Source organism: Lates calcarifer, linkage group LG11 (genome assembly GCF_001640805.2).
Source record: "Lates calcarifer isolate ASB-BC8 linkage group LG11, TLL_Latcal_v3, whole genome shotgun sequence".
Lineage (NCBI taxonomy): Eukaryota > Metazoa > Chordata > Actinopteri > Centropomidae > Lates > Lates calcarifer.
Genome location: NC_066843.1, coordinates 16,682,960 through 16,705,945, shown reverse-complemented (window position 1 = coordinate 16,705,945; position 22,986 = coordinate 16,682,960). Strand labels below are relative to the sequence as shown.

General features: G+C 41.5%; 3 protein-coding genes and 1 long non-coding RNA gene across 6 annotated transcripts; 2 read left to right on the top strand and 2 right to left on the bottom strand.

Moving 5' to 3' along the window:
- Nucleotides 1-599: 599 nt before the first annotated feature.
- Nucleotides 600-9,512, top strand: LOC108877590 (phosphomannomutase 1). Its single transcript, XM_018667674.2, has 8 exons — nt 600-1,062; nt 1,973-2,090; nt 3,280-3,356; nt 3,612-3,703; nt 4,025-4,124; nt 4,527-4,602; nt 7,399-7,514; nt 8,031-9,512. The coding sequence occupies exons 1-8, from the start codon at nt 979-981 to the stop codon at nt 8,151-8,153; spliced, it is 786 nt and encodes a 261-aa protein (XP_018523190.1). The 5' UTR covers nt 600-978; the 3' UTR covers nt 8,154-9,512.
- A 1,021-nt stretch (nt 9,513-10,533) lies between these two features.
- On the bottom strand, nt 10,534-17,609 carry csdc2b (cold shock domain containing C2, RNA binding b). The gene is made up of 4 exons (XM_018667676.2): nt 17,285-17,609; nt 15,094-15,522; nt 13,900-14,022; nt 10,534-12,451 (listed from the first exon to the last, which is right to left on the bottom strand). Exons 2-4 carry the CDS (start codon nt 15,273-15,275, stop codon nt 12,289-12,291), a joined length of 468 nt encoding a protein of 155 aa, XP_018523192.1. The 5' UTR covers nt 15,276-15,522; nt 17,285-17,609; the 3' UTR covers nt 10,534-12,288.
- Nucleotides 12,458-14,076, top strand: LOC108877593 (uncharacterized). 3 transcript variants are annotated; one of them, XR_007814056.1, is made up of 3 exons: nt 12,471-12,938; nt 13,008-13,197; nt 13,833-14,076. It is a non-coding gene; the product is annotated as an uncharacterized LOC108877593 (long non-coding RNA). The 3 variants fall into 3 exon arrangements; XR_007814057.1 differs by having other exon boundaries at nt 12,472-12,786; XR_001960117.2 differs by having other exon boundaries at nt 12,458-13,197.
- A 128-nt stretch (nt 17,610-17,737) lies between the features above and the next one.
- polr3h (polymerase (RNA) III (DNA directed) polypeptide H) lies at nt 17,738-22,922 on the bottom strand. Its single transcript, XM_018667675.2, has 6 exons — nt 22,527-22,922; nt 20,920-21,016; nt 20,440-20,526; nt 20,177-20,240; nt 19,781-20,015; nt 17,738-19,357 (listed from the first exon to the last, which is right to left on the bottom strand). The coding sequence occupies exons 1-6, from the start codon at nt 22,635-22,637 to the stop codon at nt 19,307-19,309; spliced, it is 645 nt and encodes a 214-aa protein (XP_018523191.1). The 5' UTR covers nt 22,638-22,922; the 3' UTR covers nt 17,738-19,306.
- Nucleotides 22,923-22,986: the final 64 nt, after the last annotated feature.

The window sequence follows — 22,986 nt, the reverse complement described above, 5'->3', positions numbered from 1 at the left end:
TTCACTTCCCTAATGTTGCCATGTCCTCATGGACCTTGTTGAGTGAAGCAGATCAGGGGTGCAGATGACTGTACCTCTTGTGTTGTCCATTTTCTGACAGTGCTAACCCACAACAGAAATACCACAGAAGTTATTAACTTCAAACTGTGTGCATTTTCAAAGAGTTGAACTGCATGTAACAAGAACCCATCTCCTTCTACCTTAGACTACAAATTCACCAATCACACCTCATATTTACTAAAGCAACATTCTCCAAAACATGAATGTCTTTAATGTCTTTTATTATTCATACATATAAGTCTTATATATATATATATATATAGTAACTTCAGGAACGTATTGACACTTCCTCTTTTTACTTCCACTACTTTTAGGCGTGTTTATTATTCATTAATATGCAAACCTCTCCTGTAATTATTCTACGCTGGAATACACAGTTTAAACCACGCTGTATCCATCTCTTCCACTCCTGCTCTTCACATGTGGGTAAAGGGTCAGTTTGATGTTGACTAGCGTATAGATTGAACTGCCCCGCCCCATTGCTGACGTCACGCACCGGACCCCGGCTGTGATTGGCTGCTGGGTGAGATACAGTGTTGCAAAAGAAAGTCGACACGGTCAGCACGTCGTGTTCGTGGAAGTGTGTGAGCTTTAAATGTTTGGCTGAGCCGAACTGAACCGGACCGAGCCGAGACAGCTGGGCTGGAGCGTAGAGCGCGGGACAACAGAGACAGCGAGGAGGGAGGAGAAGAAGTTGTACAGACTGTGGGATCCCATAAGAAGAGATAATTCACCGTATTTAAACATTCGAAATCTGTTGTATTTATTTTGATATCTCGGCTAACTGCGGAGTTTTTGTGCATGTAAATGTGATTTTTTAATTTTTTTATTTTGCATTATTTGCACTATAGTGGACCTGTGAACTCTTGAAAACGATAGTGCAATTTGTTAACGAGAAATATTCAAAGAGAAGAAGAAATGGAGAAATCAAACAGCTTCTCGCCGGACAGAAACATCCTCTGCCTGTTCGACGTAGACGGCACCCTGACTCCACCGAGAGAGGTGAGCTCAGTATTTAATGGGTTTTGGTCATCACAAGATTTCGTAAGTGTCCCCTGCCTCCCTGCAGCTCCTTCTCCTCTGCTTTCATCATTTTCATCTCAATTATGTCCAGGGTTGAAGACTAAATTATAATTATGCAACACGAGATTGTATAACGAAATTAGACAGACCGTAACTGAAAGCACACAATGTCCTCGTCACCTCAAACGCTCCCTCAGACAATTTTTTTTTTAATTTAAGCTTTTTCCTTCCCCCTGCACAAACAGCAGCTCTTACCCCTTCACTGCTTACCTCACACTGTGACTAATGCAGGGTCTGTGTAGTATGTGGTCTGGTCATGTATAGGTGTGTTGGTATCTGGTAGCCCATGTAAATACACACAGAAATCACCCCACGTGGGCTTAAATAGTATTTTCATAATTGATATAACACTTGTAAATAAATCCCACTTTTCTGAGCCTCTTTTTTGAGTGACAGTCAAGTTATGAAGGACTTATGTAAGTTTTAAGGAGAGAAATCATCAATTTTTTATTATCCATTAAAGTTATGTTGTAATGTGTTATGTGTCATTGAGTGTGATGGCTTGGGTTCATCTAAGGTCACTGGTTTGTGTGTGCCCAGATATTACATAATGCAGTCTCCCTTGTGTAGCTCAGACCTCTTCTTCCATATGTTAGAAAATGCTCTGTTCCAAATTACAACACCACAAAGGCAAGTTCTGCACTTGTGTCCATTGATCTCTGTTATCTCTATGTTAAAACGCCTCCATAACACAGTGCAAGACTTATATTTAGCTTTTTGATGATGGTACATGTGTGTGCATGCAGAAACGCACGTGGCCTGTGTGTGAGGAAGCTCTACCAGTCAACACAGAGTGTTAACACGGACTGTATTTTCCTGTTTCCTGCAGAAAATTGATCCACAGCTGGACGAGTTCTTCCAGACTCTGAGGAGGAAAGTGAAGATCGGCATTGTGGGAGGGTCGGACTACTCCAAGATAGCGGAGCAGCTCGGGGAGGGGGACGATGGTGAGCAGTCCACTTCCTGTCTGAAAACCACAAACGGTTTATACTCTGTATATGATTATACCCAGCTGAATCACACTGTGTCAACTGACACTTTTTACTGTAATGTCTGCTTAATGGGACACCAGTCTACAGAGAGTGGAGCAGAGGTGATGGGTCCTGGGAATACTTTAGGATTTAGGCCACAAGGTCGACTTAAAGTTCTTGGCTCGAGCAGCTTATTAAAGAGTAACACAACATCCTTTTAGCTGCAATAGAGGGCCATTATAAAAGGATGATAAGGATAATACAAAAGTAGAAGTTAGTTAAGCCTTATCATCTTTCTCTTCCTTTATCTATGTCGCAATTCATGAGGCATGGCTCGTAATTGTCTCATAATGACCAACACAGATGCCGTACGATGATTTCACAACAGCACGTCGGGAGCCACAGCTAAAAAATGAACACACTAAACTTAGACTCCTGTGTCACTGCTGATATCTGAGCTCACATGACAACTCCAATGCTTCAGTTTAGTTTGTTTTACTAGCCGGTGACTCCCAAAGCTGCTGCCAAAACAAACTGGCACACTGACCCGGACACCGCAGTGCCAGCGACAGCCCAGCTAAGCTAACACACACCTGCACGGACAGGCTGAAAACCTGTCTATCAGTAAATATTAGGCTACACCTGGAATGCAGAGGTATTGTGCCATGTGGTTTCATGACCGTGCCAAGTGTGTCAAAGGTGAAGCCTTTCATATCTCATGATGCACACAGTCACAGCTGATGCTGATGTAGCTGCTGGACAGTGTAATGATCTATCAAAAACAGTTACAAAATGACACATAAAATTGGTTGAGAATGAGATAAAAAGATGATGAAAAGGGTTATTATTATTGTTATTATTATTATGCTGTTTTGCTGGTGACTGCTGTTGGAGCAGCTTTTCAGTCAGGCATTAGGCTTTCCCTACTGAGTGTTGTTGGCACAGAACACACAGGTCAGCATGGGAAGGTCAGATGGATTAAACTTGACTTTTCCAGGCAGTGTTACATACAGTGTAATCTGCCACCAGGTAAATATAGCGGGCTGTTCTGTCCGTCTGTATTAATAGCTAAGTGGAAGAGCCACTAACCTAGTGGAGCGTGCAGGTTTTAGAGAACCAGATGAGCACATTTAGCCACATTTCACCTGTCTCTTCTGTTTTACAGTGATACAGAAGTTTGATTATGTATTTGCTGAGAACGGGACAGTGCAATACAAAGATGGGAAACTTCTCTCAAAACATGTAAGTGAACAGTCATAATGTCAGCTCACTATCTACACATTATCTGTCTCAAGAACACAAGACATTGGACCAAATGTGTGTACTACATACTGTACATGCTTCATATGTTCCCCCTGTAGAGCTGATGAATACTGACACACAGAGAAGGTTTTACTTTTAATCAGCTTTTTAAATTGTCTTTAAAAATCACAATCAATGGCACAGAGCACAGTCTGACATTTTGTTTATTAATGAAGTGCATTTTCATCCTGACAGGCCATTCAGAACCAGATTGGGGAGGAGCTTCTGCAGGACCTGATCAACTTCTGCCTCAGCTACATGGGGCTCATCAAGCTGCCAAAGAAAAGGTGAGACTGACCGAACCCACGCAACAATTAGGCCACTGGTTACTCAAACCCCCAGGTGGACATGCACACACATCTGACCTGCATTCCTGGTATGCAAGAATGCCAAATCTCCTTATCAGCTCTGATCTGTTGAAGCAGAATACATGTCCCTCTTGTGTAGAAATAAAACTAAAACACTTTTGTTAACAGGTCATCTTTATATAGAGGTAAAGGCTGAGTGTGTAGACTTTGTATTATGTTTACCCAAAAGCAGATCTCTGCCTCTGTGAAGTCTTTTTTAATGTCGTGTAACTGCTATGCCTCTTTTAACCACGCCTACAGGGGGACATTCATTGAGTTCAGGAATGGAATGCTCAACATTTCTCCCATTGGTCGGAGCTGCACGCCGGAGGAGAGAATCGAATTCTCTGAAATCGACAAGGTAAAATACTTGGTCATTAGTACATTATGTCCAGTCACCATGCATGGCGTAAATTGTATGTCAGAGGTCAAAGAGTGTAGAGTTTTCAGGACAGCTTAACAGGCTGTCCATTGATGGCTCACAGAGCCAGGCGATATGGAGGAAGCAGATAGCGGCAGAAGAGGAGAGGTTTAACCCTTCAGCTGCCAGCTAACATGTATACAGCTAGATCCTCAGAGGAGTAATGTGGATGCTGCAGCAGGTGATCTGGACGTGACATGTACATTGTAAGTTGGACAAATTTAACCCTCAGGGGAACAGGGCAGGTAATAGTTATGACCAAGGATAATCACAGTCCAGAGCACTAAATGAACACACAAGCCTTTGAGATTAAATCTGTCTGCTTTGTCTTTTTCTCCACAGAGAGAGAAGATCAGGGAGAAATTTGTTGCTGCCCTGAAAGAAGAGTTTGCTGGAAAGGGATTACGGTTTACTAAAGGTGAGAGCTGAAAGCCAATTTACAAAAAAAACCTGTTGCTGCTGCTGTTTTTAATTTACTAATTAACCACAAAGTAATTAGGTCTAAAGATTATAAGATAAAAATAACATTTTAGCCTCTCCTAAGTTATAACCAGGTCACAAAATGAGTCAACGCTTTATTTAGGTGTCAGATGGGAGAGAGAAGTCTGAACCAAAACAGACTTGATTTTTCTACGAGCATGTGCACTCACCAACAAACCACATCCTGTATTATTCTACCCACCAACGTTCACTCTTGACTGCTCCCAAGTAAAGTAAGTAAAGTAAGTAAATTTGACAAGAAGCATGAATCATCTCCTAATCTCCAGGAGGCGTGACACAGCAGAGCCAGCTGGCGTGACTGCAGGGGGAGAAGAAGAAAAAAGCCTGTGTGTATCTGTCGTTAAGCATCCCTGCTTTTGAAATCTGTGTCACTGGCTCAGGGCTGAATTCAGTGTGACAGCGATAATCTCTTGTAGCCAATGTGTCACTTCATGTTGCCTCACAAGTGAGGTGTACAGATTTTAAATTTGGGTAAAAGAGAGCACTGTATCAGATGAGTACTCAGTAGCTCAAGCTGAGATATTGGTATTGGTATCAGGAGAGAAAAGTCAGATCAGTGAGAACGTGAAGAAAGCTCATGAATAGTCATGAACCAAACATTGGGTCTTACAGGCTTTGTGTTTGGACATTGCCCAGTCTCCTGATAATAGCAGTCAGGCCAGAGACAGCATCTCTGTTTCTGCTCCTAGAGGAATTTCTCTCAGGAAGAAAAACAAGCTCATCAAATCTGTCTACTCAATTGCAGCAGTGTAGTTTAATGACAAACCAGTTTTACAGCATGTGTTTATGCTTGTTGTCTCTTATCTCCATTTTAAAAAAGAGGACTCCTCTGCCTCACAATTAATGATGTGTGGAGGACCTTGTGCTGGACATTGGAGCCCTCAGTTAGTCATTACCTCACACACTGTTCCCTCTTTTCCTCTGGCAACACGACAGCAGTAAGGTGAATCGGGTACTCAATGTTTGCTTACGTGCTCTGTGAGGTGTGAGACTCTGCCAATGACGCGTGAATGCTGGTCACAGGTCAGGCAAACAGCCTTGTTTTTCCTCAATACTGTCCCTGTTAAAAGATCCCTGGTATGTAGCAGAGAAGACAAGTGTGATGTTGTTTTATATCTAATATCACAGGGGTCTACTGTTCTAAATGCCATCATCAGTCAGCATTTTTAACTTACTGAACCAAAGGTCAACCAGTGCAAAATATAATTCTCTGGTCACTGAGGCTGCTGAGGTGAACAGCAGGTGTGTTTTGTGCCATAGGTGACATCTGCAGCAAAGGATGTAGAGTTTAAAATTAATTTGTTTGGCCTGCTCAGTGTTTATCTCTTTCTGTGCACCCTCTCTTGGTAACTGATGCGGCTGATCTTTGCAATAGGTGTTATATAAACCCGACACTCTATCCACTCTGCACTGAGTGTACAGAATGTAAGGGACACTGAGACTGATGAGGTAAAAGCTATTATCCTATATAGATTTTTTTCCTCCTCATTAAATGATACTGATCGCAGAGGAGGAGGTGTGCTTAAGGAGAAGGGAACCTTTGTGTGAGACTTGTGTGCACATGTCATATGTCTCTATCAGGTGTCAGTGGTTACTCAGGTTTTATCAGATTACTGTTTATACTTTCCTTGGAACTATTCATCTATTGTGCCCTTTAACCAAAATGCTTAATAACCCTTAATTATTAGGGCAGGTTGTGTAAATAGGTTGAGTAATAGTTGAGTAAGGTTACAAATGCACATCTATGCACTGTCAGCAGCTCTACTTGGTCTCTGCTCAGGAGGGTGAAAAGCAGGCTGGGGGATGGGTCACTGCAGATGAGGCTAAATCACAGAGGTGTTTATAGTCTTGGGCTGATGGTGTTTGGGATGGAGGCATGTAGAGGGTGTGTGAGGGATACGGCCCTCTGATTGGCTGGATGCTTCTCAGCTGTTGCCATTGTTGTTTGTGCTTTAGAGCGATCAGCTGAGAAAACAAGGCAGTGAAAAGAATTTACGGTGGGGGGGGGGGGGGGGGGTGAGAGAAGAAAGAGAAAGGGAAGAACCTTGCTGGAGGCTTTTCAGCCTCTTTTCACAGTTCAAAGGTCACTGCGATCATTCACCGCTCAGCTGAGCAACAACTGAGCTTCTTCTGTGACTTTAAAGTGAGGAGCCAAATGAGCTGCAATGAGAGCCAGAGTTGGAAATGCAAGATTTTTACAAAACTCACCCTTCAGTTGTGCAGCAGGTTACACACAGTTACCTAAGGATTTCTTGAAAACAGGAAAGATAGACATTGTTTGGTCTAAAATAAACACAGACAGGATGAATGTTAATGTGTGACACATCCTTTTTCCATCTACAGTGTGTCTTTGTGCCAACAAGTTCTCTGTACTGTCAGGACAAACAGGCCTGTCCCTGCTGGAGATAAAAAGCCTCCATCAGCTGCTCAGACTGTAAATAACACTTGTTCTGCAGAGCTGCAGGTGTTGACTGTTCATACAAGTAGAAGAGAGCAAAAGAGAAAATATACATACTGAGTGAAGTGGTTAATAAAAACTGTACTGTAAATGCAGCATTAACACTGCTTTATCTGTGATTTGCTGAAACATTTGGAAAATGTGAATGTTTAATTTACCTCTGTAAAATGTTAAGAGGTATGTCTGTTCAAGAAATACACTGTGTATATAATACAGACAGTGATTGTAATGATGTCTGTCATCATCTTGTTTTAGGCGGTCTCATCAGCTTTGACATTTTTCCGGAGGGCTGGGACAAGAGACTGTGTCTGGAGCTGCTGGAGAGTGAAAGCCTGGACGCCATCTACTTCTTCGGCAACGAGACCTCAGATGTGAGTTCATCTTGGGAAATGTTTACAGTAGAGCCAGACACAGTCCTGTGAGAGAAACATTGTTATGTATATAGATCCCAAGAGGTGGATATAGATGCCAATATTAGACCAATATGTGATTGTGTCTCATTAAAAACCACAGGGAATAATATTCTGCTGTAAAAGCTTTTCACAAGATTGAAACATGCAGAAATTTGAGAGGTCACACTGATGCTGGTTGATAAGTCCTGACTCACAGTCGGTATTCCAGTTCATCATAAGATGTTGGATGGGGTTAAGGTCTGGGAGAGTATGAGAGTTAGTTTTACTTTACTTTTGTTACTATGCAATAAAAAGAGTTTGCTCTTTAAACGTTAGTAACAGAGATAAAACTGTTTGTCCAGGCTGAGGGGTAAAAGTTCAGATGACATGGTTATGTTATTGAAATGACAGAGGAAGAGAAAGAGAAGAAGACAAGTCAAGCCACAATAATCCACTCTGTGCGCTGGTTTATGACGTTAATGATTTTCTCTGTAGGGAGGAAACGACTATGAAATTTTCAACGACCCACGGACCATCGGTTTCACAGTCTACTGTCCAGAGGACACGGCCAGGCTCTGTCGGGAGCTGTTCTTTGACACGCCGCCACACGAGCCCTGATGTGCTCAATCGTCTCCACCCCTGCCCCAGCCCATTTACCCACAAGCCCCTCCGAATTCCCACCTGTAGATCTACGACAACCAGGCTTTTTATGAACTGCTAAAAGGTACCACTACTGATTTTGTACATGTTATTAGTGGGGTGATTTGACGAAACATGTTCAATAAATCCCACATCTTTTTTTAAAGGGACAGTAACTGAGGAAGTGTTACATGTTGATGTGTGTTCAAGTGAGGTTTTAATACTGTGCCAGAAGACGTGTTTGACTGCAGACTTACATCACAACATGTGATGTGCAATGTGTAGCATGTAACATAACGTTAATCAAAATGCTCAGAGAGATTATGAAACAAAGGTTAATACTCCAGATTACTTAGAGTATAGGATGATGTTTTGCACTAATGTTGGGATAATCTTATACCAGTAGTTGGTATAGTCTTGTTGAACACTGCTGAGGGATGTGATAAGAAAGAAAGAGACTGATATTAAAACTTTCCTTGTTGTTTTGTGAGTCCATTTTGAAAATGACATATGAATGAAGTGTTAAAGAGGATGTGGACCTTTCCTCCTTGAAAGTTGAGGATACAGGAATCATTCCAGATATTTGAATGTCTCTACAGCTCTGAACTGGATGTAATTTATTGATGGTTTGCTGTGTGATCCTCTGAAAGATGTTAGTTTTAACTTAACAAGGCTGCTGGAAATGAAAGAAGCTTGCCAAGCATTGCTTTGCTTCTCTAGGTTCGTTAAATGCATTAAAATGAAAATATATCAGCTTTATATTTAAAACTGAACATTACTGACTCAACAAATTCATTCTAACCAGTGAATTAAGCTACGGTGACCAAGTCACTCACTTTTATCAGTCAGTATGACAATTTTTTTATGTAAAATATTTTTACAAGCTGTATAATGACCTGCATGCTGTATATGTATTGATGCGTATTGCTTAATTCCTTGCAATTTTTTAAAAGGGTTATGCTGTTTTCAACAGCTGCTTAAATGGTTTTCTTAAGAGTAACTGCCAGTTTGATTTTCCCATACTGTGTTAATGATCCATCTTTCTGCTGTGGTTCAGGAAAATACTGTAACACCTCTTTAATGAATCATTATTGGGAACATGAAGTTTTTGATAAGTTAGATACATCAGCAGCAGTCCTGTTGTGTCCGACTGTAAACACTCCCTCTACATCCAGAGGATCATGCAGACTTCCTTGCACAGCAGAGAATTAGCTTTTAACGTGTCACTGATGCTAACTGTAATATGGATCATGTTGTTTTTCAACATGTCATTAATGGATAAAAATGTGTTTTATGTAAATTCATTGTAATAAATCTTTTTTGATATCATTTCACCGACCTCAGCTCTCCAGTGTTGTTCTTAACCCAGTTTGGACCAAACTGGGCTTTGAGCTCAGAAATGTTTATTCACAGACTTTTTCAATAAGCAGACTGCAGATTGTCCTCATGGCCCTTTCATTCTACCACTGGAGGTCGCCAGACATTTTGATTTCCTGTCATCTATGTCTCTTCATTTTATTCAACAGTGTCTGATGTGCTTTGACAGGCACTTGACTAAGTGGGCCTCAAGAATAATTGTCTGTAGAAAGATTCACCTGTCTGGAGTGAACTCTGCTACCAATAAATAACAGAGAGGCAAAAACACCCATTGTTTTTCAGGTATCCAGCACCTTTGTCAACTTAATTTCACTGGTTTATTTTGGTCTCTGCAAATTAAGAGATTAAAACCTGAAACCTGGTTGTGACCCTTCCTCCTCTCTCTCTCCAGGGCACAGAAGACACACAATGACACACAGAGCAGTATGAACTCTGAATTCATATCAATGAGTTGCAGAAATTATGCCCCAGTTAACAGAGTGCTCATGGTTCAAAAATATAAAATATGAAACATCAAACAACAACAGACACAAACAGCAGGAGCAACATGTGTATGAAAGAAAGAAAGAACTGTAGTTGTGACAGTCAAATAGTAGAGTGTGTTATTTTCCAGGCCTGTAGATGTTGCTCTAAGGCATGTCCACAGATTGAAATCTGTCTATTGTTTAAATTGCCTGTCACTTTTCTCAGCAGCAGGTGGCGCAGGTTGGACTGGAACTGCTGCTCTACAACAAGATAATATTGGCTGAAACTGGTTTTAGGTACTTTACATCAGTGATATTAAGTCTTCTTGTTTCCCATTAAACAATCCTACTGGGTCTATTTTGGCCATGCCAGAATATGAAGTTGCAAATTTGCTGCTGCAGTAGAGTGCATCGGTCAAACTGCCCCAAAGCCCCAGGCCCTTACACAGCACATTTTTGCCCTTAGTCACACTTCTACACACAACCTAAAGAAACAGAAGAAGCTTCCATTAAACCTGTGAATCTTAAAATGCTTTAATGATCTTTCAAGGCTCAACAGACATAATCAAGGGAATCACCACCACAATGGTTCGTCAACAGGAGAAAGTGCCCTTTGATGTGACAGAAACAAACAAAAGGTCCATGTTGAACTGATTCAGGCAGTGACACTGACAGACGAGACGAGATGCATAGTGCATAATGAGACAGATATAATAGAAAATGACATACAGTACAGTATATAACCTGAATAACAACAAACATTTTTGTGACAATGATCTCTATTGGCACCAACTATGAAGTCATGTGGTTCACCATCACGATGACTGCGCTCAATAAATCACACGTTTTTTTAATTGTAGAAAAAGAGATTTAGAAATAGCTGTTTTTCAATAAATCTTGGTTCCAGACGCTTTTAAAACAGGAATTTTCATTTGACAAATTGACTGAAGCCTGACAGTTGTGGCAGTTTTCAGAGTGGAAGTTCAAATCTCTCCAGTGCAAGCTTTGACTGTATTACCCAAAATATAGAGCATGTAATCTGAGGACACACACATATCTGAACCAATCATCAAATAAATAATTAAAATAAATAACCACAAACAAGACAATACAACCAAGGATATGTATTTTTTCAAGGGGAGATACTTGCAGTCGCTTTCCATTCACAGTAAAATATATATTTTGTTGATGCTTTTGAAATGTCCATATATGGTTTTATTAGGTCTCTCTGCTTCAGTCCTGGTCCAACCTTTGCTCTTTCTATCAACACAAACTGAGTTCCAAACTTCTTATTTACTCTGCCTTCAACCCTCAGTACATTCCCCTTTCAATTTCAAAATAAAACATCCTCTTTTCCATCTAAAGATCATGTTTCTAAACTGGTGCCCTGAAAACTAAAACGAGGTCATGAGATGTCCTGTCAGGGGTGCACACTTAGAAGTATTTTTATCTAGGGCTTTGGATTTTTGAATAGATTTCATTTCGGTTTCTAATCCAAATCTAGCTGTTATTTACTGCTCTAAGAACTGTCAACCTGCCATTTCATCCTTTTTTCTCTCAGCAACACAGTCGTTCAAATCTTTTCAACCCTACTCAAGCCATGAAACTACTTTCTTTTACAGTCTTTATCTCTGCTGATGAATTCAAAGTTTAAGCTCATCTCTTCACAACCTGCACTTGATGTAAAGACAGTGTAGGTTGCAATAACAAGTCATCTGACCCATGCTTGCACCCAACATGTGATCCTGGAAACTTTGGTGAAGTAAATAAGTGCATAACAGCTGCAAAGAAGGGAAGTAAAACTGATTTCAGCCTTTTGTCCTCTCCTCCTCACACATACTGTTCACTCAGCAGTCATGGCCCAGTTTGAAGCTCTGCACCACAGTTACATACACAGTTTTCACAATTTTTCATATTTTACATACTTGATTGAGTAACTTTATCTTCCCCACCTCTGAAATTTGACTTTCAAGAAAAAATATAAATAAACATGTGACTTCCCTAACAATGAATAAATGGTCAGTGTCACATACACAGCAAAATCATCAGTGTAGTAAACAGACTCTGTCAATGGACAAACGTCTGCCGTCGCCTCCTACAACTGAATTATTAGCACATACTAACGCTGAACACTATGCTGTGTAGGTAAAACGTGTATTTAAAAAAAGTTTTAAGCACAGAATGTGAGTTATCAGTCCCAGAGCACCTCACCCCCTCACCACCCACTACCCAGCCCTGCCCAGCACCACCCGACCAGGCCCAGAGCTCAGGTCCTACGAACTGATGATCTGCCCAGACCAGGTCTCGTGTTTCGTCCCTGGGTTCAGATGTGTGATCTTCACCTCCACCGCCTGCACCTTCAGGTTTTTGGGCGGGACCCGGCACACTTTGTATGTGACTTCATCACCCTCAACTGGGACATACTCGCCTTCGATGCTGAAATGGAGAAAAATGATCACAACTGAAGAGAATGTGCAGGCAGTGACTTGTGACTCATGAAATGACTTAAAGCAGCGGTTCTCATCCTTTTTTCTTTTTTTTTTTTTTTAGATTTTCAACTGACTTTACTTCCTGACTTTCAACCATGGAAACTCTGGGAAGTCATCATAATTGACTCATATTTTCTAAAGAAATAGTTATAGCAAATAGCTCTGTAAAACCACAACTTTTTACATTCTACAAACAAACTCAACTAACGGATACAACATTTTAATTACTAAGCTTTAGATGTGCTGGTGGGCGTAGTTTTAAACTTAAGACAGAGTCATGAGGTGAGATCGAAAAGTTCTGAAACTGTTCCTGTTGCAGTTGCAGTATGGTAATGTACATGCAGCAGGCGCAAACAATAACTTTTGTGAGATAGTTATGCACGTTACCTTGTATGATCGACATCTGGACCATGTGTTTATACAATCACTTGCAGGTGAGCAATCATTGATACCCACCCAACTCACTGGATTTCGTTCTGTGTGACTTCTTCCTCTTCCCCAAGATGAAATTCAAGCTGAAGGGTCGCCGTTTTGACACAGTGGAGGAGATGCAGTCTGAGTCGCAGATGGTGCCTGACACACTTACAGAGCAGGACTTCCAGGGAGTGCTCCAATCATGGCAGGAGCACTGAGAGCAGTGTATCCCTGCACAAGGTGACTGCTTCGAGGGGATGATGGCCAAATTAAAATCAGGTACAGTTTTTGCTTGTTATAGGCGCAGTCTCAGAACCTTTTGATTGCACCTCATATGTTAAAGTAACTTTAAATTAATCCTTTCATGGCTCTAGCTTGTCGATCTTGTCATCTAATTCTTCGTAGAAAAAAGTAAACAAACATAATTTCCCAAACAAATGTCAAACACAGAGTGTAGTTGTACATACACACATACATATTAGAAGGAGCAAATACAGACATCTGCTGGAGCACTGATACTCAGGAAATTTGAGACAAGATAAATGTTGGACTTTCAGATCCATGATGCAGATGTTTGGCTAAAAGATAACTGGATCATCCTGCATAATTTGCTTGGAAAAAATCTGCAGATCTGCTTTTGCTGAGGCTGTAAATCATTTGATGAACTGCTTGTCCTGAATAAAAAGTAGAATAAAACCAGTGCGGAGAAGTCACTGCACTCTTTGTGCATGTCCAATTACTGCAGGTGTCACAGTGTCCTGGGAGAGTAGGAAAAAATAGCTTTCCCTCTGAAAAAAGTGTATACTTTAACAGCGTAGTTTGTCGATTTCTTACAGTGAAATGAGATTGTCTATTTATGTTTCTATTTGTAATGCAGCTAATGCATAATATGTTTCTTGGACTGTGATTCTCAGAGGCACCAGCTGTGAAATCTGCATAACTGTGTCTTTGAGGAGTGAGTTCAGTGTTATTGCCACTCACTCTGAGATGTGAACAAAGATGTCTTCGCCGCCATGGGAGGGTCGAATGAAGCCGTGACCTTGTGACCTGGAGAAGTTCTTACACATGCCCTTAAACACTGGACCTGAGTGGGCACGTACTGTACTGCAGGGGGAGGACAACAGGGTTCTCACATGAACAATAAAATTACTCATCTCAGTATGACTCTCTTTTTAGTAGAAAACAGAAACAAGTAGTTTACAGTTCCTATTCATGGTTCTGGCCCATTTGACAAGAGAAATGGAGAAGTGAGAGGAGGATTCATACAGGAGGTGAGAAAGGAAGATGAAGTGCTGATCAAATCAACTCCTACATGTCGCCTCTTAATGTCACAACACAACGGCAGCAGAGATGAGATCACTAATCTCCTGAATCACAGTGTAAACAACATAGTATTTAACCTTCAGTACCAACTACTGTCTGCAAACCAGCCATGATACAGCCTGTCAGATTTATGTTTGTAGTAATACTAATTGGTATGCACATCCTTTACTTAAGTGAAAGTAGCAGTACTACAAAGAAAATACTCCCTTACAAGTACAAGTACTTCAAATCTTTACTTGGGTAAAAACCACAGACATAACCACAGCAACATACTTTATACTGATACTTAAAGCATCATGAGTAAAGGTAGCCTATGCAAAAAAAAAAAAAAAAAAATGGTGCATGTCAGTGTTGGATTGTTATGCATTGATAGATAAGCAGTATTTTAATTTAGCTATTACTTTTCATAGTTTTTGGCAGTGTAACCCATAGCAACACATCATATTTTATAAACTCATCATAAGTCTTGTATGTAAAATCTGTAAAGGGACTAGAGCTGTCAGATAAATAGGTACCACTCTCTAAAAAAACGTGCTGTTCATACAAGGTTTATAGGCTGTAACCAGTGGCTTTATAACCCACTTTAGGTTTCCTAGCTAAAGAAACTTTCTATAACATCACAGCTTATTCTATAATTGATTTAGTAAGTATTAATCAATTAGTTACAGCTTATAAAGCCTTTACACCCCTTTTGTGTAGTACTGTAGAGTGAAAATTACAATATTTTTCTATTAAATGTATGTGAAGTATTGCAGTACCACAAAGTCAAACAAGGTACAGTCAAGAAGAGAACTGAAGTAAATGTCTTTTTTCCACCACACGCTAAGTGGTAAATAAACAAATCATACTTACGCTGAATAGGTGCGGGTGCGTTTGGTTGGCAGGGGGCTGGGCAGATCCCGAGGCAGTGGTTGCTCTTTCCCTTCCTCCCACACCCGGCTCCCCTCCCTCAGGAAGGGGAAGGAGAGGGTGAGGGAGGCGTTGGGGGAGCGCAGTGGTGTCCCAGAGGGTGATGTGAGGCTGGGGTCCGCCATGTCAGATGTGACAAAGAGGAGGAGAAGGAGAAGGAGGAGGATGGGGGAGGATGGTGTGGATGCAGTGTCGGATGCTGCTGCTACTCCTTGAGCTGCAGGCTGCTGATGGGCTGCTGACACCGCTGTCTGTCGGCTGGTGTATCTGTGAGTCCGTCTGCTCGGAGAAGCCTGCCTCAGTGTGGGACACAGGCTCAGCGGGTATCCAGGTCAGCGCTGTCGCTTCAAGTCTGTCTTCAAGGAGGACTTGCTGTGAGGAGAGAGACCACAGGGAGAGAATGGAGGAGGATCAGAGAGATCAGATATGGCTTCAGACCTGCTGGGGGGAAGGAAAGGATGAGAGGGGCTGTAGGAAAGTAAAAGTGGAAACTAATTTTCTGTGTTCTTTCCCTGTGCCTTTCATTATTTGTCATTATTGTGTTAATAGGCAAAAAATCCTCTGAACAGATGACAGATGTTCAGATGACACAGCCAACCCTTCCTCAATCAAGTCTCAAATCCTTTAATTCAAGTCATTTCAAGTGTTAAAGGGGTACTCCAGTGATTTAGTATAGCACATCCAATAGGGTGGGGGGATCGCTAAGGACCAATATAAGAAGAGACAGATCAAAACTGTTGCCACAGAGGCTGCAATATTCTGACTTTTAGTATATAGTGTGGATCTAAAAAACACTGGATACCACACTGCCCATAATGCAACAGCATGTTTTCAGTAAATCCTCCTGGTAACTGGTAACCTGTTAACTCCACACTGTGATGCTGTCCTATCTATCTATCTATCTATCTATTCATTATTTACTAACATGCACATTGTATCTTGTTTAGTCAGGTGACCTTGCCCTTCATTCTATCTAATCTGGTTTCTTTCAGTGTTATGGGATGAGGAGGCAGCTGACTGATCTCTTGTCAGTACTCAAGGGTGACCTCACCCCAGAAACACCATTACCACAGTGCGGACAACTACCGTGTCTCATATTTTATACGTGTATGTGTGTCACGCGCGCACGTCTGTGTGTGTGCGTGCAGGACGTGGTGTTTTTTTTAAAGCCCACTTCTCCTCTGCCCGTGATGTGATGATGCAGAGCTGGAGCACCGCACGCTTCGTGACGTCAGAGCAGCTGCAGAACGCGCCGCCACCGCCTCCAGTGGTGCGTTCGTGACGTCAGTGCCCCATTCCCAAATGAACGGTCACATAGGCTCTGATGTTGTCCTGCAGGAGGACCTCCCTACTACTGAAACAACATTACAGCCGTACCACAGGACAGGTCCAATAACATACTCCGGACACACTGCTACCACTGATGATGATGATTACTGTAACGTTTCACAATGAGAAACCACCAAAACATTCAGAGCTACTCAGGTTACACTGACATGCACGGGCTCCAGCTGTAGAACATCTGGAGGTGCAGAAATGAAGCAACAGAATTAAAAAGATCATGGATCCTCTGGCCCGAGGTCAGGGACAAATCTCCTTTCTGGCCCGTGATTATGAAAATGCACGACTAGTGTGTCTATGAATTGTGTGTCTGTGCGCGTGTGTGTGTGGAGTTAGTCCCAGGAGTTCAATTCATACACCTCACTTTCCTCAAAAAAGCAGCGTGAAATCCCATATTTGATCTCTTTGCATTGTCCCTCTTTTTATCTGAGCAAATAGCGACAGAGAAGAAGCCCTGATTCGCAGCAACAGTAAATCTCTGCAATCTCTCAGAAATGTGTGAAAGTCGGGAGAAGCGATCAGTGCTGTTAGACAACACAACTTGGACAAAAGCAGGGTGAGAGGTCCGTTATAAAGGACCAGCTGGCGTCAGATATGGTGGAAATGTTCCACCCATCAGTCAACCCCATACAGTCACAGATAAATAAATCAAAACTGTCTTTTATTTTAGCGGTTATTCTATCAAGCATGCAAAGAATACTCATTGTCCCGATCCAAAAACAAAGCCACACTGACACACTCCCCCCGCTGCAAGCACTTCAACATGCATATTATTCACAAAAATGCTACTTACTGCATCGGATGCGATAGTTGGTTGAAGGTGATCAGTGTGTGCGAGTGTGTGTTTTAAGTCGGTGTGTATTATATAACGAGTAATGAAATAAATAAGTCGACTAAATCCGCGCAAACCGACGGAAAACCCTGATGTGACGGTGTGTGAGGGGCTGCGGAGTCTGCGCAGCTGGCGGAGATTCCGATGGCGTGAAGCGACTGTGTGTGTGTGTATGTGTGTGTGAGCGTGAAAATGACTTTCTTCATTCTTTATCATGTGTGCAATCTGCTGGGGGAACAGTGTGTTCAGTCTGGTGGGGTTTTCTTTCTCTGCTATGATGTTTATCATAATGCATTCTTTATGCAGCTGTTCTTGTGCTGTTCAATGATAAAGGCTGTGTTATACTGCAGACTGGACTCTAGTCATGCTGTGGATTTTTGCATTTTACATTTATCTTTCATCACAAACACATAATGAAAACCAACAAAAACTGTTTTAATCCAGTGTGTCCAGAGAGCAGTCACATCCACATGATCTGTATGTGATACTCTGCAGTAAAAGTAGATATTAACATGGTAAATAAATCATCTTAAACTGAGCTTTCTGTTGGCAGGATCTCTGCAGGCAGGGTCACATGCAACCCATCTATTTTTGCTGATTAAAAACTCCATACAGTCTGACCTAGTTTCACAATAGACAGCAGAGACAAACATCAACTGGCCATGCAGTTGTCACATGAAACACTACATTTCTGATTCAACAACAAACACAAGTGTGTGTTGCAGGAGCTGAAAACTAACAGGGACGGACGCTAAGAGTGCAGAGGGCAGATCTGTCGTAAACAAACAGGACTCTGTCCTTCACTGCCCGTCAAACTGTGGGATTTAAAGACTAATCCTTTTTCACATACTTCTATAATCACACAAAATGATAAATTCTCAGATCACATGCACTCACGCTGATGATACATCAAATATTAGATCACCAGGCTGTTAAATAAACTGCAGATATATGCACAAATACATGGGGTATAAAAATGATTGTGATATAATTTAATATTAACATATAAAATTATGATATAATACTACATGATAGAAACATAACAAATGGTCAACAAATTTTTGATCTAATTAATTTCCATGCTCAGATGGCATTCACAGAAATGAATCATGAACTGCCAATCATGTCACAGGAATAGAGGTATGAATTGCCCAAGTTAGGTTTTAGTTTTTTTAGATTTTATCATAATCTAACCTAACCTCTGACTTGTGAAATGTTTGTTGAGTGTTTGTCATGTTCTGACCATAAGGAATAATTTCAAGCCATAATTAACCAAATGGTTTCTCCAACTTTCACTCAGGAGCAAAAATCTGCTTTTAAACTTGAAAGAAATGATAATTTGACCATGATTTATCCTAATAACTTTCAATACTGTCCAGCGCTTGGTAGATGTAATATTTAAAATAAACTATGTTGAACAAATTTGACCCCAACTGAAAAAAACATTTTTATTGCTGCCATGTTACCTCAAATCTTTATATCAACAAAAATGCAGCTGCCTTATTTCTCTCACCTTTAAACTCAGAGGTCCCACAAGTACATATAATTTATTCATCCCTGATAAATGACGGAGTTTTAAGAAGCACCTACTTTGAACCATTAAAGAGATTTTGTGTCCGTCCATCAAACTAAAGTCAAATAATTAATAACATCATTCTTGTTTTCTTTTGATTTGGGGGGGAGGGTGTCAAAATCTCATGTGAAATATATCAACTGAATGTGAAAGTTCATCAATCTTTCTGTTATTAGATATACACGGAGCTGGTATTTTAAGGGCAGTGTTTACTAAACAGTCAGTCTCAGTATGACAGGTTACATGAGTCACCTCTACACCAACAGTATCTTGGTTCAGAAAGCAGCTCCACTTTGTCTCTTTACTTCTGCACGGAAAAGGCAGGGTTGTGTGTCTCCAGCTGACCGTCCCTCTGTCAAGATGGGCAGTCTGTTCCTAACACTCAGATTTCCTGTCCTCCCTCTGCAGTGCTAACTGTTCCACCATGACAGCAGCCCCAGCCCCGGCTCACAGATGGTCCCCTGAAACGACAGCACAAGAGGGTCGGACCATGTGAAGCTACTTTTGCTTCTCCAGCAGGATTTGTTGCATCTCTTGGGGTCAGACAACATTTACCTGTATGAATCTGTTGAACACCTGTACAAGAGCCCTGTCACAACAGGAAGTGACACAGTCTACCTTCACAGAGACCAAAACTGTAGGTTTAGACAACTCTGTTTGTTAAGTCAGACACTTCGATGTTTAGCACCACAAAACTGCCCTAAGCAGCAAATGTGGACTTGGAAGGTGCAGCCTCTGAACTATGAGAGACTACATGTACAGCTCCACCTACAAAGAGTCTGAGCCAGCCAAAGGATTTTCACACATTTATCAGTAACACAGTTTTTATTTGAACAGGTCTCCTGGTGATGTAATTGCATGTTAACTGTGAAGTGTGTTCTTACAATCAGAGTGTATGGCGCCTCTTTCTTCTGCCCGCTGTCCTCTGCTGGTGGCGCCGTCGACTGCCCCGGTTGAGCCGGCGTGTCCGTCGCTGCGGTGGCCGGGCCTGTCGGCGACGTATCCACAAAGACCTCATCCGTCACCCGAAAACGGATCTCCTCTCCTTGGTCCATGTAGAGGTCGTGGGCCCCCTCATCCGTCTCGTACTCCCAAAGCCAAACTTGTTCTGCTTCGTCACTGAGGCTGCAGCTAAGGAAGGTGAGACCGCTCAGCAGCTGCAGCTACTTCAGCTACAGTCACAGTCAGCTCTAGATCAATGCAATTGATTTGATATGTGATGCACAAAGGTTATGAGGCCAAACTGCACTCCTGATGAAAAGCACTTGAAGTCAGGATACAACTTTGCAGGCTGTTGAAGTGACTCTGGTGGAATGAGGATGTCGTCAAAGAAACCCATCGTCACTGAAACAGAGAGACAGAGCGTGCAGGTAGGGTTTAGCACAGGACTATAGATGAATCAGGAAATCATTGTAGGAGTAAAAAACAATGAGAATAATCATTAAACATAATTTCTTTCATTTCTAGGGTGCTGAGAATGAATCTGCAAATAAAATTCTGGACATTGAATCAAACATGCTGCAATGGTAAGAACAGAGGTTACCATGAACTCCCTCCTGACTGCAGTACTTGATCTTGCCGACCAGGATCTCATCGAGGAAAGGGTGAAAAACAACATACCTGAAATGAACTGACAGAAAGACCAAAGGAAGATGAGAATCAGATCAGTGGGTAAAAGCCCAACCACCTGTAGATGTGTTCTCATTTTTGGATAAGGAAACAGCAGCAACATTTTCTGGGTCTGTATCATTCTGTCCTTTAGGAGTTTTCTCTTAACGAGGGCAGAAAAGCCTCTGAGCAACAATATGATACCATATTCTTAAAGAATCATGATGAAAATAGGTGAGTTAATCCCATCCTCCATCTCACTCTGATCTGTATGTAACAGTGTTTCTGTCAGGATGTCGGGGTAAACTTTAATTTCTGCTTTGGAGAGACACATTTTTCCTTCAATTCCTTCTATCAGTAAGATTCACATTAAAGCACCAGTGCAAACACAGCAGTGTTATCACCAGCCTCATACCTTTAGTGTGTGAGGCTCCATCCCCTGGGAATATATAGGAATCTTCCAGTTTAGTGATGTCGTACAAGCAGATGCAGAGGCCAACGTTGTAGACCACCTGAGGTGATGAGAGCAGGTGCTGAATCACTGAACGCCACTACAGCTTTCACTGAGTTATCACAACGTAGTCTCAGTGAGTTTTACCAACTCAAAATACTGTCATTACCCACAACTCATATACAGACATCTCATCATAAATCACTTCACCACCATTTCAATGTATTCATGTCATTTTCTTTACTGTAAAAATGTTGCAATGTATTTTGAAATTGAAATATTTAATAGTGAGAGTTATGTAAAACTATTTTTTACAAACGAAACAAATATTCGATTAAGCTGTTACTTGATCGACTGAGATCAGCAACTATTTTAAAGATGACCTCATTTATTAAAACAGAAATGCCAGCTTCTCAAATGTAATGATGTGCTGCTTTTCTCAGTTTGACGTCGCTGTAAACTGAACATCTTTGAGGTTTGGTTGTTTTTCACATTGTCATGATACTATACAGACTACACGATTACTTGAAAATATAATCAATAGCAAAAACAATCATTAGGAGCCTTACTGTGTGGCTGCTTCATTTAATAATCATCTGATTAACTGGATGTTTCTGAGAGTATACAAGTTGTTTCTCTCTCTCTCTGTCTGTTGTCAGGTTGAACACCACTGTCCAACCTGTGTTCCTGTCTCTTTTTTTCTCTCTCTTTCTGTCCTCTCCTCCTTGCCCTCTTCACTGAGTGTGCTGGGACCTTCATCCTCCAGGAGACTCAGTCTCACCTTTTATCTCTTTCCTCCTCTGTGTGAACAGTGTCCTTGAGTCTGTCTCTTGTGTGTATATGTTGTCTGTCCTCTTTTCAGGTCTGTGGTAGAGAAGTCATGTGGTATCACTTTGGGCTGTTTCTGTAAGTTGCCTAACATCTTCCGGGATCCATATTCTTAATATATGTTCAATAATGTGCAAATTCTGTATACACAACATCTATTACACATCTGTGCGGCCTGGAGGAGGGATTCCTCCTCTGTATCTCTTTTGTGTTTTTTTCACATCCAAATCAAGGGTCTAAGGACAGAGGATGCTCTAAAGGTGCTGTACAATTTGTAAAACCAGGTGAGGCAAATTCATGATTTTATACAAATTCTGATTTTTTTATAAAAATTCTGAAATGCAAAATAATTGAAATGCAAAGGTTGGCTGCCAACAAGAAGAGGAGTACAATCTATCATTTTTCTTAACAAGTGTTTCCTACTAAAGCTGCCTCAGTGTAATCACATCTCTGTTAAACTACTGTTCATCAGACCAGCCCCCGGGACTGGTTATCACACCAGTAAAGACTGAACTTAGGAAGACACTGTCCTGCACCCTGCACCATATAAATGGAATGAACTACAGAGGACTTCAACGTCTCATCTCACTGGATGAATTTAAACGTCTAGTTTTGGACCTTTTTACAGGAGTCTGATGAGATGCAGTGTTTTATGTGACTGGTTGAGTTTAGTTGAGGGTCCTGTCTCTGCTCCTATTACTTCTGGTGTACTCAGGTCTTGAATCGCTGAGAGTGAAACGCACCTTGTTGGCCAGTTTCTTGTTGAGCTCCTCGGCTATGGCCTCGTTGAGTTGTCTCTGGAAGTTCCACGGAGGGATCCTGACAGTGTCCACCATCTCCACCAGCACAAACATGATGCAGCCAGTACTCACTCCCTCACACACACACACACAGATATACAGACACACCACCTGTGGTCCAACAACCTGCCTGAGCTGTCAGTCTGACGCCAGGACGAGCCGTTTATTTTTCAGGACAGCATTTACAGTTTTTTCTCCTCTACAAATGACAGCGGAGAGGAAACACATCGACAATTATTGTCAATGTAGCAAGCGACGCTACAAGTGCATTAATTTAAAACAAAGTGTGAGGCAGCCATGTTTCATGTCTCCATGTGAGTATTTACGACAGTGCGCCTTTACGACATGTCGCAACACTTAAAGGTACAGTGCGCATTTTAACCATAAAGGTTTATTGGGTGCC